Source organism: Corylus avellana, chromosome 1 (genome assembly GCF_965113065.1).
Source record: "Corylus avellana chromosome 1, dhCorAvel1.hap1.2, whole genome shotgun sequence".
NCBI classification, from domain to species: domain Eukaryota; kingdom Viridiplantae; phylum Streptophyta; class Magnoliopsida; order Fagales; family Betulaceae; genus Corylus; species Corylus avellana.
In genome coordinates, this window is record NC_142490.1 from 37,406,496 (window position 1) to 37,422,275 (window position 15,780).

A 15,780-nucleotide genomic window follows, 5' to 3' on the forward strand; every position below is an offset into this window, starting at 1 on the left:
ACGAAGTGATAAAGAATATTCTCTTTATTTTAGATTTAACGGGAATGATTATTCCAAAACTCGGGCCTTATGGGGTCCTTCTCCCATTACTTGTCCATCTAGTTTTTATTATTATGTGATCTTTGTTGATGATCACTCATACTTCAAATGGTTCTATCCATGTGTTCAACACCATTAACAAGGTTGGTAAAACCTTTTTGACACAATAAAAATTAAATAAATCTTCATTTTCCCTCGCAAAGAAAAAGGGGGGGAAATCAGCATTGTCATCATCATTTCAACCACAATCTTTAAATAAATTCTTAGTCTCCCTTGTCCATCCAGTTTAATAACAGCAAGTCAGAAACCTTTGGTAAAACCCCCCAAAAAATGAATATTGGTTAGAACAGTTCTTCAACAAACTGCCCAGCCCATGGGATGAAATGTGTAGAAAAAACTACCCAGAATGTCTTAAGAAAATAAACAAATCAGATTATTTACCTATGCAAATTCACAAGTATCAAGCTTCTGATCTGAACTACTGACTAGTAAAACCCACATCCAGTTGGAAGAAAACTATTAAATCATATATTCAAGAGAAAGGTAAAAAAAATACTACCATGAGAGGGTTGTGATTGTTCATTACCACAGTTTTGTAAAGTAGCATTGGAATTTACAGGTGGCATGTAAAATCACCAATGGTAAAATTTGAACAAGTGCTTTTGTTTTGAAAAGGTGATTGCTATCAAACTCATGAGAGAATATGTAGCACCATGGCAAATTAAAGATTACTAAAACAAAACTGTTGGATCACCTTATTGTTGAGGAATTTTGTGTCCCCTTCAATCTTGGGGGGTGCTTTGCTTGTCATTACTGGCTTAAAACTGTATTGCAAAAATAACCTAAATTTATATTGTAATGAGTAAAACTGTAAATTAGCAAAATATAGTATGAAGAAAATTACATGAGTTGAACACCGCACCAGGAACCCTCATCTTAGAACAACATTCAGCTTGCTCTGCACCTGCTCTCTGACATTCCACTGCACACAACAATTAAAAAAATAAAAAATAAAAAATTGAGTTTAACAAACTCAAGAAAAGGAAATTTCTGCAAAATCTTATCATATGAAATACCTGCAACTCATTAATTTCCTCATCAGTGAGTGAACGTTCCATGGATCGATATGCAATCCTATAACAATGACTGGTCATTCCTTTCTTGTTGGTGAAATTGTCTATCAATTGCACCTGAGAATCATAAACATAATTTAGTATTAGACATGCTTCAGAGCAATTTGAACTTCAATGCAGCAACCAGAATAGAACTACAGGCAAACACTCGGTAAGTACAAAACAACCAATCCTCAGATCAAGATTTATCCCACTTAAAACTTCCATGGTCAATCTTTCAACAGAGATGAGCCCAAAGAACCTTAGAAGAAGGTGATGATACTAAAATGGGGGAATGGAAAGAGCAAAAGTGCAGTTACAGATGCAAATATGCATAATATCTTTTCTGAGTGGCAAGTTTGGAATCAAACTTAAGGCAATATATCTTAGGTTCTGTCTTCTAATATATCACCTTTGATCATGAATACAATCTTTTTTTGTAACGACTCATTAAATATTCTGTCAAAAGAATTACAATGGAAAACACAAACATCTTTTTGTAACGACTCGTTAAATATTCTGTCAAAAGAATTACAATGGAAAACACAAACATCCATGTCTTACATAAATGTGACAGTGAACATGTTTAATTAAATATATAAGAGTGAAGAGTAAAGCACAATACTTCCTCCTACAAACTTAAACCAACCCTAACCCAAACCCCCCCGGTGGGGGGAAAAGAAAAAAAGAACCTACAAAGTTCTCTTTGAAGATTTCAATGTGGGATGATGGAAAGGACCTGCGGCAATAGAGATAATTTGGAAGAGTGACAGACACCAACTTTACAAAAGATTTTGGGACAAAGCAAAAATGGAGTAGGACATTCCTTGTGGGATCGGTAGTATCCTTTCCATTAAATATAAAGACACCCGGATAGAATTTATATTGATAGATATCCAGAACTAATCACTTAACTGACAGTAAACTCCTAATATATTACATTTAGGAAAGAAAGATGATTGAAAATTCGAAAAAGGGTTGGATTGGCAAAGTTTTGAGAAGTGTTTTGGGTTTTGAAAAGTGTAAAATTGAGAATTGCTTTGGTGGGAACTACATTTGAAAAAAGTGTTATATGCGGGGTCCACAAAAGAAAATTTGTTTAAAAGTTTAAAAAATTGAAGAGTGATTCCCAAAATAACAGGAAAAAAAAAAAAAAAATCATTGGAGTTTACACTCCACGATGGTATAACCGCTGGCAACAAACATAGTGGCCACATAAGACGGTCTTGGCGACCAAGGCGAGGCCACCAAACGGTCTTGGTAGCAACTGTGACGCCACCAAACAACCTGGGCGGCCAACACAAGGCCGCCAGATGACCATGGCAGCCATCACATGGACGCTAGATTGATTTGGTGGCCTTGTACAAATTTGGCGGCCACCACGAGTCAGGATGACAGTGGCCGTTGGACATATCAGCGGCCACCAAGTTCAGGCAGCCTCCTACCTAAAAAAAAAATGTACATAGAAAGTCTCCACACCTGGAAAAAAAATGTAAAGTTATTTTTTACAAGTGTTTTGTGTTTTAAAATGAGTTTTGTAGTTTGTTTTGAAAAGTGTAGTGGTAGGGGTCACATCTGAAAATTTGTTTGGATAACTAATATTTAAAAAGAGTTTTCAACATTTAAGCGAAAATCGTTTCTGAAAATTTTGCCAAAGCCACCCATAGGTCTTGATTGTAAATATTGAAGATAATAGTCAAAAGATGTCGGTTGTGTTGCCAATGGAAGTAGGCATTGATCAAGATGGAAGCCACCAGGGGTTAAAGCTAACCCACTTGTGTTGATAATAGCCAAACTTTGACAGCTGAACTAACAGGATCGATAGACAAAATCTGAACATCAACCTGGAACAAAACCACCGAAGAACCTTCCAAAGAGCTCTCATCTCTCTCTCTCTTCCCCTCTAGTGATTTCCCTCTCTTGAGTGCATGATTCTTCCTTGTGAGTACCAACCCTGGGGCTGCCGACCAAGTAAAAAAGGCACCCTCAAAAGAACCTTAGTCCGCCAAACACTGTTCTAAGGGAAACGTAAGCCATCATTGCAAACCAAGACATTGTAAAAGGATCTAACAACGAACAAACCTCTTTTGGGGGGAACCTAACAAAACTTGTGTTTACCTTCCCATCTTATTCTAACTTAATACAAAACCCTCAAGAAAGAGGCAAAGTCATCCACCTCTCAATCATAAACCCATGTAGCAAAGTTTACATTCCAATGAGTAGAACCACCTGAGAACTCCAAGTGTGCCGCAACAAAAGCATCTTTCAAACACGCAATGCCAAATAAATCTGGAAAGGCATCCTTACGAGCCATATCCCCACACCACATATCATGCCCTTGGTGCCATTTCCCACCTCAAACCCGGTATGGCTAGAGAACACCCCCCAACCCCTTCTAATATTCTTCCATAAACCCACCTCATATGTCCCAAGAGGCTCATTAGAACAATACCCTCCCCAAGAACCGCCAAACGGCATTAGATTCATTAGACCATTCTATGCTAACAAGGGTAGAGTGTTGAAACCTATTGAATAGAAGAAAGTTGAATCATTTATTGAAAGTTAACTAAAACAAGGAAAGTGCCAACAAGCTTTGGGTCAAATGGCATCTCCAGCCCCCATAAGTATTTTGGGAGTGTGGGGGGCCGGGGGGGGGGGGGGGGGGGGGTGTGGTGGCGGGGGGGTGGCGGCAAGGTAAGGTGTTAAGATCCCCTTGGATGCGTGTGTAAGTTTACTAAGAGAAAAGGATTATTAAAAATAAAAACACTAAAACCAGGACAGTTTAGAACCCTTTTTTCTGATGAATATTGGACAGTTTAGAACCATTAGCCAAGCTTCAGAACAGCAAGCAGTCAGAATTTCAATCTTAGCAATCACTTAATGACCCCTTCTAGCAAATTGCGTAGTCTAAGCATGATTAGTACTTGGAGTCCACAACATTCTATCTGCCTCCTCAAGATAAGTCCTAAGAGTATAACCAATTGAAGAAAGAGTCTAAAGATTCCAGCTCTCAGCGAGTAGTCACGTTTTGAAGTGAAGAACTATTATAGAATATTACAGGCTGGAGAGACTTGCTCTTTTCCTTGGAAAAGTGTTTGGAAGGTCAAGGCTCCGCCTCGTAAAGCTTTCTCTATATGAACAGCAGCTTCGAGTAGAATCCTCATGGTTGAAAATCTTACAAGGCATGGTTTTATGATGTCTCCTTTGCAAAAAGGGTAAGGAGACCACAATCATCTACTCATACACTACGAGTACACCAATGTTCTTTGGTACATGACTCTCAGCTTATTCAAAGTTTCATGGACTATGCCTAGAAACATCCTAGAGTTCTTACATTGTTGGAAGAATCAAGGGTGTGGACATACCAAAGAGGCTATCTAAAAAGTTAATCCTTCTTTCTTAATGTGAAACATTTGGAGAGAAAGGAAACGATGCCACTTTGAGACCCCTATACTTTCTTTAAAATTCACTTTTCTAAGATCCCTCTTAGATTGGTTGTCATCTATGTTCCTTCTTCCTCCTTTCCAAGTCTTTTAGACCTTGTAAACTTTTTAGATTTTTTTTTTTTTTTTGATAAGTAATGTTACATATCAAAAGCACAAAGGGGCGCAACCTTAGTACACAGAAAGTATACAAGAGAATGCTGAAAAAGAAAAAAATTAAAAAAGCCCTAAACCTGCAGAACAGGCTCTAGTCCTGCCTATACCCCGACTAGAACCACTGCCTTCAGCATCAAAATTAATGGAGCATTCCAAATTTTTAAGCTCCCTCTACCCCTAAGTTTAGAAGCAGAAGCCTCATCTTCAAGAAACTAACCCTTATCAATGACAGAAAAAAGATCCATGAGTCTTTTCTCGTCACCCCCAAAAGACAACCCCAAAATAGGAGCGGCTCCCATCGCGCTAAGCACAAACTCGGAATAGCCCTCAACCCCCACCTCTCCATTCTCTCCACCTTTAATGTGGTTCTCTCTCTTGTATACATTTTGTGTACAAGGGGTTGTGCCAATTTTTCTTTTCAATAAATTATTACCTATCAAAAACAAAGTTACAAATAAAAAATGTTTTATTTTGTTTTTCATAAAATGCTAACATACAAATCCATCTCTTGTAAGGAGCAATCAGGTAAAAACGATACACAATTACATGCATACATACATTAAAAAATTAATTAATTAATTCCTGCAACATAATAACTCGTAAAAAATATCAGAAAAATGTTTCATTTAAGTCCCTTCATTTATGCGCAGGCACCGCGTCCCCCTAAATCAGCAATTCACAATGGATAAAGTGACTATGCATAACAGGCTACATGAATAAATGGATCAATCCAGAGAATAAATATACGAGTCCACAGTTCTAGAAACATTTCACTAGGAATGAAATTTACCTCCTCAGCAAGATCTCCAGCAATTCCTCTGACAATTTCACATAAATTGTTCTCAGTGAATGATTCACTGATCCAAAAACTTATATCCTTGTAACAAGGAGGAAACTGCAAAAGAATACAATAATTTCAAACAAGTGTTTACAAGTAGCAGGTAGATGCCTAGAACCTAGTTAATAGGTATGTATAGAAGTTGATACTGCAAAGACAACCTTAAACAAAGGAGCACATCCAATCCTTAAAAGATGAATGAAAATAGAAATATTGAAAATAAAAAACTGTAACAATTTTTTTGTTCCCTGTTTTTCTTTCGGCCGCAGAAAGAAGTTAAATTTCATTTGACGAAAGAATTCATGTGCACGGCATGCACAAAAGCATGACAACAAACCAACAGTGTAATATTTTTCCTCTTAAAAATGAGACTTCTGCCCAACATTTTCAATTAAATTTCAAAGGAAAAAAAAAATAATGTCAATGATACCTTCGAAAATGGCTTGAATTTGACTCCCAGCTGGCCCTTGGAAAACTGTATACAAAAGCTCTAAATTAGATAATCAGGTCCCACTCGATTTTATGGATACTAAGTATGTAATCAGATACTCAAATTGTAAATACGACTTTAATTCACAATCAAATAGCACACACAAGGAAGAAAACAAAACACTTTCATTTAATGGATTCAGGAATGACCTGCGAGGTAAATCGCTCATCAGTTGACCAGAAAAGCCTAATATCTGGTATGTCAAATAGAACCATTGCTAACCGCTCCAATCCAAGGCCAAAAGCCCAGGCAACATTATTCACTTTGCCACTTCTCTTTAATATTTCTTGCTCCATCACACCACAACCCAAAACCTCCAGCCATTTCTCCTGACATGATTTTGGGCATTGAATAATGGATTACATTCAGTGCAAAAAGAATTGAAGAATCTATAACATATAGACAAGGATATAAGAAATTATATACAAAAAATAGCGATTGGTTTCAGAATACATTTTGTGAATGCAAAATTAGCTTGCAACTCAACAAGTTTTTTATAATTAATCGAGATATCATTAAAAGCATAAGGCGCCCCATGTATACAAGAAGTATACAAGAGAAACCATCTAACTAGTAGGGACAAAAAAAAAAAAAAATCAAAATCACTAATCAACAAAGGAGAAACATATGCAATTGTCCAAAGACACAAAGTGTTGAAAAATAAAGACTTGATCCCTTCCAAAGTCCTCAAAACACCTATCATTCCTTTCCTTATGCAGCTTCCAACTCAATAAGTATAGCTTAGACATAGAGCCTACCCAATTTGATTGGGAATAAAAGTTAGTTCAAATGAATTGAGAATATATATATATATATATATATATAGCTTTAAAACATGCTAGTGTCATGTTAGAGAAAAGTCTCAATGCCACCTTCATTGCCCTCATTCCAAAGAAAATTGGGCCATTGAACTTAAGGACTTTTGCCCTATCAGTCTTGTGAGTGGAGTTTACAAGATTATTGCTAAAGTCCTTGCCAATAAGTTGAAAAGGGTCGTCAAGAAGATTATTTTGAAGCCCCCGAGTGCTTTTGTCAGATGTAGGAAAATCCTTGATTCTATGCTCATTGCTAAAGAATGTCTAGATAGTAGGATAAGATCTGGTAAGCCTGGGGTGCTCTGTAAGCTGGATATTGATAATGCCTACGATCTTGTCAATTGAGAGTTCTTACTTTACTTGTTGAGGAGGTGAGGTTTTGGGGAGAAATTGTGTTCTTTGATAACGCATTGTATTTCCTCACTGTTTTGGTGAATAACACTCCATCCGGTTTCTTCGGTAGCTCTCGTGGTCTAAGACAGAGAGACCCTTTGTCACCTTTTCTCTTTGTTATTATTATGGACACCTTAAGTAGAATGATTTCTACACCTGTTGATGGGGGTTTTCTTTCAAGCTTTTCTGTGGGTTCTAGAGAGGTTAACATCTCACACCTCTTGTTTGCAGATGATACTTTGGTTTGCTATGGGGCCAAGCTAACCGCCTTTGCTGTTAGCGTGCTTTATTTTTATGCTTCGAAGTTGTCTCCGAATTGAAGATTAATTTGACTAAATTGAAATTGGTTCTACTGGGTAATGTTGAGAATGTGGATGTGTTGGCTGGCATTCTAGGCTGTGAGATTTCTTCTTTGCCTATGAAGTAACTTGATCTCTGTTGGAGGCCTATTTTTAGGCCAAGTCTATTTGAGACTGTTTTTTTTTTTTTTTTTTCGATAACGAGAAACCCTTCCAAAATAGGGCCACTTCGTGTACCCACCCATGTCGACTAAACCTTGGACCCGTGTAAAGCAATGATTGGATAGTTGAAAAATAATGTACTTGTCCAAGGGAGCAAGATGACCCTCATCAAGAACACCCTTTCCAATTTGCCTAAGTATTTCATGTCTCTTTTCCCTCTCCCTATGAGTGTTGCAAATTGTAGGGGTGTAAGCGAGCAAAGCCGCTCGCGAGCGAACTCGAGATCTACTCATATAAGCTCGACTCGATTATTAAATGAGCCATTCGTGAACACAAATCCTGACTCGAATATTAAACGAAAAGCTCGACTCAACACGTATATATATATATATACATACACACACACACACACACACACACACATATATATTAATTTATATGTATATTAATAACAATATGTTATAAAATATATTATGTATTATATCATCTATAATTCCTTCATTCAATGTATTTACATTGAGAAAGAGGAAGAGTGTCCCACCATGTATAATTGTTCATATGATTTTTAATATTAAATGTGAATGATTTATTTATTTTTTTGTTTCTAATAGTTGCTCGTGATTTTTTTGCTCCACTAATGAGTTATTTTCTAATTCATAGAAGAGTATCCCACACTGAATGAGTATCTCCACGCCAAAAGGATCCAACCTCCTCCCACGCGTTCATCTCCATGCCAAGAATCCAAGTCCAACCTCCAACCTCCCACAGGGTCAAAGTGCCCAACACGGGTCAAAGTCCCACTTTCCCTTGTGATGTTTGTCCAGCCTTTTCATAAAACACAACACAGACTTTTGTCCCACATCGGTAAACCAAGCTCACTCCCACCCTTACCTATCTATAAAAAGGAAGCACATAGAGCATTTGAGACACGAGCTTGGCGTGCCCTTGCTGCAGTAGCAAGTTAGGTGCAAGCCAATAGTTAACAAACTGCATACACAAGCACAAGCCGGCATTTTCAGCCGTTTCAGTGAAAAAAAAAAATTGTAAAAAAAATTATTTAATATTTGAGCTGATTGCCGAGCCATATCGGCTCGGTTCGTTTAACATGCGAACTGAGCTCGAGCACACTTTTTCAACTTGTCCTTGAACTCGGCTCGAGCTCAAGCTCGAATAAAATTTAAATAAGCCAAGCTCGAACAAGCAAAGCTCGCTCAAGCTCCGCTTGTTTACACCCCTAGCAAATTATATAAAAAACCTTCAACAAGATTTCTTAATGTGGGGGGAGGCAAAGAGTTCAAATTTCACCTAGTAAGTTGGTCCAAGGTCTGCTCTCTGATCCTTAAGGGAAGATTGGGAGTTCAGAACCTACAAGGGTTCAACCGTGATCTCTTGGGCTATGCACATGAGAGAGAAGCTTGGTGGAGAGTTGTTGCGGGCACTAAATTTGGCAGTACGTGGGGCGGGTGGTGTTCAAATGAGCCTATATGGGCTTATAGGGTAGGATTATGGAAGAATATTATAAGAGGTCGAGAGAAGTTTTCTAGTCATACTAGATTTGAGGTGGGAGTTGGCTCCAAGCTTAGATCCTGGCACGACTTGTGATGTAGGGATAAGCACACTGGAACATTGTATTATAAATTAAACACAATGCAATGTCCTCCTAATGCTTACTTATTCTGAAACATATATGGAGTGCAAAGGATCGAAGCAACACCAGATTGTACAAAATGCAGAATGTACTTTGTTGAATACAACATATTGTAACTGGCTTCTTTAGTCGAAGTCAATACGATATTACGGATCTCACATTAATAACATTGTGCCACATGAAATGAGCAAGCTAACTTTTATTAGGACGAAAAGAAAGGAAAAATTGCTGAAATCATAATGGAACCACTAGCTACATATCCATAATCAGCAAAAATGGACATTTTTGCTACAACGTGAACACATCTTCTGAATCCTGAGCTAGGCAAAGGGCATGGCTATATATATGTTTGTAAGTTATTGCGTATAACACATGTCTATATGTCAATGAGACTGCACGTATCTGCTTTCGGCTGCTGCTAGAAAGCATGCACCCACAACCATTCACACTTTATAAGTAATATTCATTACATATAATTGTGATAATTTGTTTATAATATTGTACATTAAACCATAAGAAAGAGGTGTACACACATGCAATAGCAACTTAATTATAAGGACCTAAATAGCATTGGAATGCATCAGAGACTATTTTTGGATATCAAATCTGGAGAAAGAAACTTGTATCATTCAAGCAACTTAAACTACCATTGCTAATGTAACTTTTAGCTTTATTAGCATTTTCACAAGTTTCAGATTCCATATCAATGCTTGACTCTTAACTTTTGAACACAAGGGAATCAGATAGGCCACTGAATAAAAAAAGAGTTTATGTTACTCTCTTTTTATGAATTTTAAATTTCCTGCATTTTTTAACCTAAAATTAAATATTTTCTCACAACGACCAAACAGAAGGAAGAGGCAAAACGAGAGGACCAGAGTTCTTCAGAATAGGTGGTATAATTTTAAAGAAAGGCAGAAAAAATGCACTGCTAAATAAAATATAGGGGAAACTTTGGAAAATCCCCCTGAACTTCCACTCGTTTTGACATTACCTCCCAAAAGTTTATTTTTAAACTTTCAATTAAGGGTATGGAACTTTCAATTTCTTTCCATTACCCCCTTCCATTAGGATTTTCCATTAATTTGTTATCAAAATGCCCAAAATACCCCTATGTTTTAATAAAAAAATTTGTAAAGAATTTTTTTATATATAAAAAAAAGGCTGAATCTTTACAATTTTTTTATAATAAAAATGGGTATTTTGGAAATTTTGACAAAGTTTAACAAAAAATTATAACGGAATGGGGTAATTGAAAGTTCGATATCCTTAATTGAGAGCTTTTGAACTTCGGAGGGGTACTTTCAAAACAAGTGGAAGTTCAAAGGGGGTTTGTGAAGTTTTCCCTAAAATATATATCCCAAGACAATGGCATACCTGAAAATATATCTCAAGTTCGAATGATGGATTGGTGAATGGGAAATAAGTATCAATCCAGCGCATTTCGACAGCACCTGATAATTTTAGCGAAATTTCACTCAGTGTGTTCAAAAAGTAGTATATCCTACAAGGTAAGCATAAAGCCTAAGAGCATCCCCATTGAGCTCTTTAAATTTGGCTTTTCTTTAAAAATTTGAAAAAAACTCTCAAAAATAGTCATTTAACAAGCTCTCTACTCTATTTCAAATTTAACTTCGATTAACAGTACCAAGTGCCAAAAAGTGAAAGTTATTTTGTCTTTTAATCTTATATATTCATTTTCTTTCTCTCTCATATACCAAAAACAAAAAAAATAGTTAAAAAATAAAAAAAATAATAATATTTAACTAAAGTAGAAGAAGATATAGAGAGTTTGATATTTCGTTCATTTTAAAAGCGACTCTTCAAATTTTAAAAAAGTGAGTTTTTCTCTTCAAGATTAACTTTTATCTGAAGAGCTCAATATAGATGCTCTTTTCTTTTCTTTTTTGATAAGTAAAATGATATATCAAAAGCGCAGAGGGGCGCATTTAAGACATCTTAAAGAACAAAAATTAAGACATCTTATCATAACTTTAAGAATTTAAATACTTCTAACTAAAATTGAGTGATATGTGTTATTTTGGAAATAGCAAATTTGTCCCAACCTTTAACTCCAAAGAACAAACTTATGCTGGTTTTTTTTTTTTTTTTTTTTTCCCACCTAAAATTAACTGCTTTTTTCCTTCAAATTCATTCTTTGTTTTCCCAACTCAGCATCTTTTCTGGTTACTAGATTATACACTGGAAGCAAGTGATTCTAACATGTGCGCATTTGCTCAACAATGTGTTCACTCTAAGTTTACCAAATAGGTGACGTGCCAATCCCTCAAGACATTTCTTCAAGTCCTCAGCTGCATAAGATGTAGAATCTATGCCAGATGCCTCCCAATCATCTGGTGAAAACACACGAACACCTTCCATCTAAATATTCACAAGACAAATTCATTAAATAAAATGAAGATGAAACCACAAGATACAATTCTGACAGTCAGAATCAGATATTAGAAACCTGATGAAACACAGGGTAATGAGTTGAGTCTATGGAATCCCTACGGTACACATCTCCTGTTACAAGGAAATGAGTGTGTTCTTTTCTCAATAGCTCCGCCTGATGAGCACTTGTATGACACCTCAAAACAGTTTGAGAGTCAATGTAGTATGTATCATTATAACTCCTGCTTACATGATCAGCAGGAACCAAGACATCATCAAAATTCTGCAAGAATTACGCTTACCATTACGAAATAGACAAAACAAAACCCAAAAAACAAAAAGTTCAAAACTATCACAATAAACATGTATCTATAATCATAATTTAAAAGAGGATAGGAAGAGAGAGAGAGAGAGAGAGAGAGAGAGAATAGAAGTATAAGATCATGAGAAACAGAAGTAAACATATTGAACTCTTATAATTTGAATTGTGTCCAATTAAAATTAAAGGCCAGGTGATTCTGATGAATTCATCAAAACCCTTAACAACAGGATCAAGAGCTTCATTTTGAAAGTTATGGTCCTGATAGTTATCTTTTGGAAACCAGAAGTCCAATCTTGTAGGCAACCAGAAGTTTTCTGAAGCTAATCTCATCCTTTTTCAACACACAAGTGGCATACAAACAGTATAATCTATAGTTACGATATATAGTTGCAAATGCAACAAGAATCTCGAGTAGTCATATGAGCAACACTAGTTAAACAGAGAAAGACATTATAAACATGCAATTGGGAATGAATGGTTATACGAATTCGCACATATACCTGTTTTACAGATACAATTGGGCAGAGATCATCAAATTTATCAAACTTATTTGAATAACTGGTGTCAAAGTACTCAAATATTGCATTCTTCAGAATCCCAAGCGGGTGCTGATCCCTCCTATGAAGTTGCATTCCAAGTCTCGAAAAAATTATATCCGGAACATTGTTTGTAGGATCATCCCTCACCACATCTACAAATCCAGTATCCCAATACATGAAAACTAGGTGAATTTATGCGCACTTAACTAAAACAGTATACTGGCAGATGTAAAAATCCAACAGGTTCGAGAATTGTTTGCACTTGAGTAATGGTTTTCTGGCCATTCATACATGCCCCACAATCCTCAAAACTGAAAGCCTAAGCACAGTATAAAGCCAAAATGATTTAAAGTTGGAAGTCTAATTTGTGAAGAACTTGCATTTCCAAAATAGTATTCAGGCAAGCAACCCACAGAAATTCGGTCTCACAAAAACCCAGACTAACATAACAGTAACAAAATTTTGCATTTGACATTTTATAGGCATAATATTGTTAAATGCCTTTACAACCAAGAATCCGGAATTACACATTAAAGCAGTCAAAGAAATTTAGAAAACCCAGCGTATAAATCTTAAATTCATGGACACCCACAACAGTAAATCAAACAGAAACGGAAAAATTCAACCGCTCAAAGCTGCACGGGAATGCCCAACAGTACGACAAGGAAACTTAAACCAATCAAAATAATCAAAATGCACACCAAGTACGTAAACTACAATCGTACAGCATAACCATAACAGAAAAATGGGAAAGTACAACTGGACTACAAGAGAGAGAGACAGACAGATAGAGAGAGGGAATTCAAAAACCAGACCAGCCATTGAAAAATCTGCAAATGTACAGAATACCCATTATAGTTTAAGCGAAAAGGTTTTGAATTTTGGACCAAACCCGATGGTAAGATTGCAAACTTGGTACAAAAATTTCAATGCCAAAGCAATCTAAAACAGTATAATAAACTAAAATAAAAGACCGGACCAATTCAGATTATAAAATCATGAACTTTTTTTTTTGAAAAAGAATAAGTTACCTTCTCGAGCAATCTTGACGCCACCCAGTTCGAGCACTGAAGCCACCGGTTGTCTCCATTTCTTGCGGCAAAGATTATCAGAAGAAGAAGAAGAAGAAGAAGAGGAAGGGACGCAAAAGGTGAACCTTCTGAGGCCATTTCTGGAGAGAAAGAGTGAGGTTCTGGAGAAGAGAGTGGCCTGAGCAAGTGACATGCCCATTGTTATGCTCTTACTGAAAAGGGGTCTGATAATAATCTTATCGACTATTTCTTGGCAGCGTTTGAAAACCCGAACCTTCGCTCCACCGTAAAAGCTCCGGGGGTCTGGATTAGGCGTGTCAATTTTTTTTTTATTATTTTTTTTAATAATTTTGTGTTGGCGTAGGTTTTATGCATCCCGTAAAAGGGAAATTATTCTCTCGGTCTCTAACTTTTACCGCTTGGGTTCGGAGGAGTGCGCTTTAGGGGGTGTTTGGCAAATAGGATAGCCTAAACACTGTAGTTGATGTAGATTGATGTGAAAAAAAGTAAGAATGTTTGGTATAAAAAAAATGAAAAAGTGAAAAAGTTTTGTTTTGTAGTGATTTTTTTATTTGAATAATAATAAAAAGTGAATGATTTGATATTAAAAGTAAAAAAGTTAGAATGTTTTAATGTTGATTTTTTTGGGAAATGGTGATAAACAGTGTTTGGGCCAACCCCATCCCCATTACCAAACAAAGCATTTGTTGACCAAACGTTATTAGTTTGAGAAATAGAGTTTTTGAACAAAAGTTTCATTTTTATGATTTTGTCAAAAGTGTTTTTTTAGCCATTTTTAGTCTTTTTAAACCTTTCAAATGCAATTCCAAATAAGCTCTTAGAACATTATCAAGTCATCACCTCGTTTTCAAAAAGTATGGTGTATGGTACTTGGGGTTGTCTAATTATGAGAGTTAATACCTAATGAGGTGTGATACAACCACAACTTAAACCTAACTTTTGTCCAACTTTTAGACCAAATTTTTTTCTCTCTAGTTTAAGGCTCTCTCTCTCCTCCACAGGCAGTTTTTTTTTTTTTAAAAAAAAAAAAAAAACTTAAGAGAAAAGTTAGACCAAAGTTGGGTTTAAGTTTTGTCTTTATCATTTTCCTTCTTGTTTTGTCTAAAAACTTAATGGTATGCCACATCAAGACCTCTAAGAGGCTGACAAGTGTTCCACATGCCACATCAACATTATTTAAAAATAAATTTAAGAAGTTGGGATATTGGACAAAAAAAAAAGGCCCAAAATAAATTCTATGCATTTAGTGATCTATAGGTGCTTGATGAACAATCGATCGGTCCTGACAATGATCAATCGGTGAAGGCCAAAAAAACAGGATTTAGGTTTTTAATTGTAATTAGGGTTTGTGTTTTAAAAGAGGGGCTAATATTAAAATATGAATTTGCATAAATAAGGAACTTGACTTTTCGGGTAGTTTGAACTTGAATCTAGTGTACGAAATAAGTAATCACCCATGAGAATGCCAAAAAGATATATTTGCTGAGAATAAACATTTTTATTGATATAAAATGTGTTTTTTTGACAATACATGATTTCCATTGAACATGTGTTGTGAGCCCTAATATTTTTTTAGAAATAATTGATTCAAATATTCATATTCAATGTGTTATCCATGAAATAAATTATGTTCACATAATTGGAATTTATTATAGTTATGTTGTGTGCTGCTGGAAAAAAGGATGGAGAATTTGGAGTATGTGCATACTATTATACGAACTTGACCTTATGACCCATGTTAATTTTAATGTTATCTACTAATCTTTAGAGGGTTACCATGACAGGCACACCAACCCATGAATGTAGGTCAAACTTGTGGCATCGCTAGTTGTATGAAATATCTACCTGGTCGAGCGACAAGAGGGTGGCTGACTATTATACCTTACCAAGACATCAGCATTGAACCATATGTCTCATAGGAGGCTCAAACCTCACTATGAAAGGGTTATGGTTTTAGATGTGTCACTCTAAGTTAATTAATTTGGAGGCACTATTGGTGACACTCCGGGTTAATTAGTTAATTAATTGTTGGGGATGTTACATAATCAACTAGTCAGCGTTCATCCCGACCATGGGTA

General features: G+C 36.0%; 1 protein-coding gene across 3 annotated transcripts; it reads right to left on the bottom strand.

The window, feature by feature from the left end:
• Positions 1-272: 272 nt before the first annotated feature.
• LOC132170765 (phenylalanyl-tRNA synthetase class IIc family protein) lies at positions 273-14,002 on the bottom strand. 3 transcript variants are annotated; one of them, XM_059581864.2, is made up of 11 exons: positions 13,682-14,002; positions 12,612-12,802; positions 11,866-12,072; positions 11,660-11,777; positions 10,773-10,849; positions 6,228-6,407; positions 6,019-6,063; positions 5,541-5,645; positions 1,116-1,229; positions 962-1,021; positions 273-863 (listed from the first exon to the last, which is right to left on the bottom strand). In XM_059581864.2, the coding sequence occupies exons 1-10, from the start codon at positions 13,878-13,880 to the stop codon at positions 971-973; spliced, it is 1,287 nt and encodes a 428-aa protein (XP_059437847.2). In that variant the 5' UTR covers positions 13,881-14,002; the 3' UTR covers positions 273-863; positions 962-970. The 3 variants fall into 3 exon arrangements, with proteins under 3 accessions (XP_059437847.2, XP_059437848.2, XP_059437849.2); XM_059581865.2 differs by having other exon boundaries at positions 273-881; XM_059581866.2 differs by having other exon boundaries at positions 944-1,021.
• Positions 14,003-15,780: the final 1,778 nt, after the last annotated feature.

Excerpts from the sequence above, each read along its gene's own strand:
- LOC132170765 (XM_059581864.2), bottom strand. The coding sequence starts at position 13,880 with ATGGGCATGTCACTTGCTCAGGCCACTCTCTTCTCCAGAACCTCACTC. Across the intron at positions 10,850-11,659 it reads ATTGGCACGTCACCTATTTG|GTGCTGTCGAAATGCGCTGG; the intron begins GTAAACTTAGAG and ends TAAAATTATCAG. Across the intron at positions 6,064-6,227 it reads ATGAGCGATTTACCTCGCAG|TTTTCCAAGGGCCAGCTGGG; the intron begins GTCATTCCTGAA and ends TTTTGTATACAG.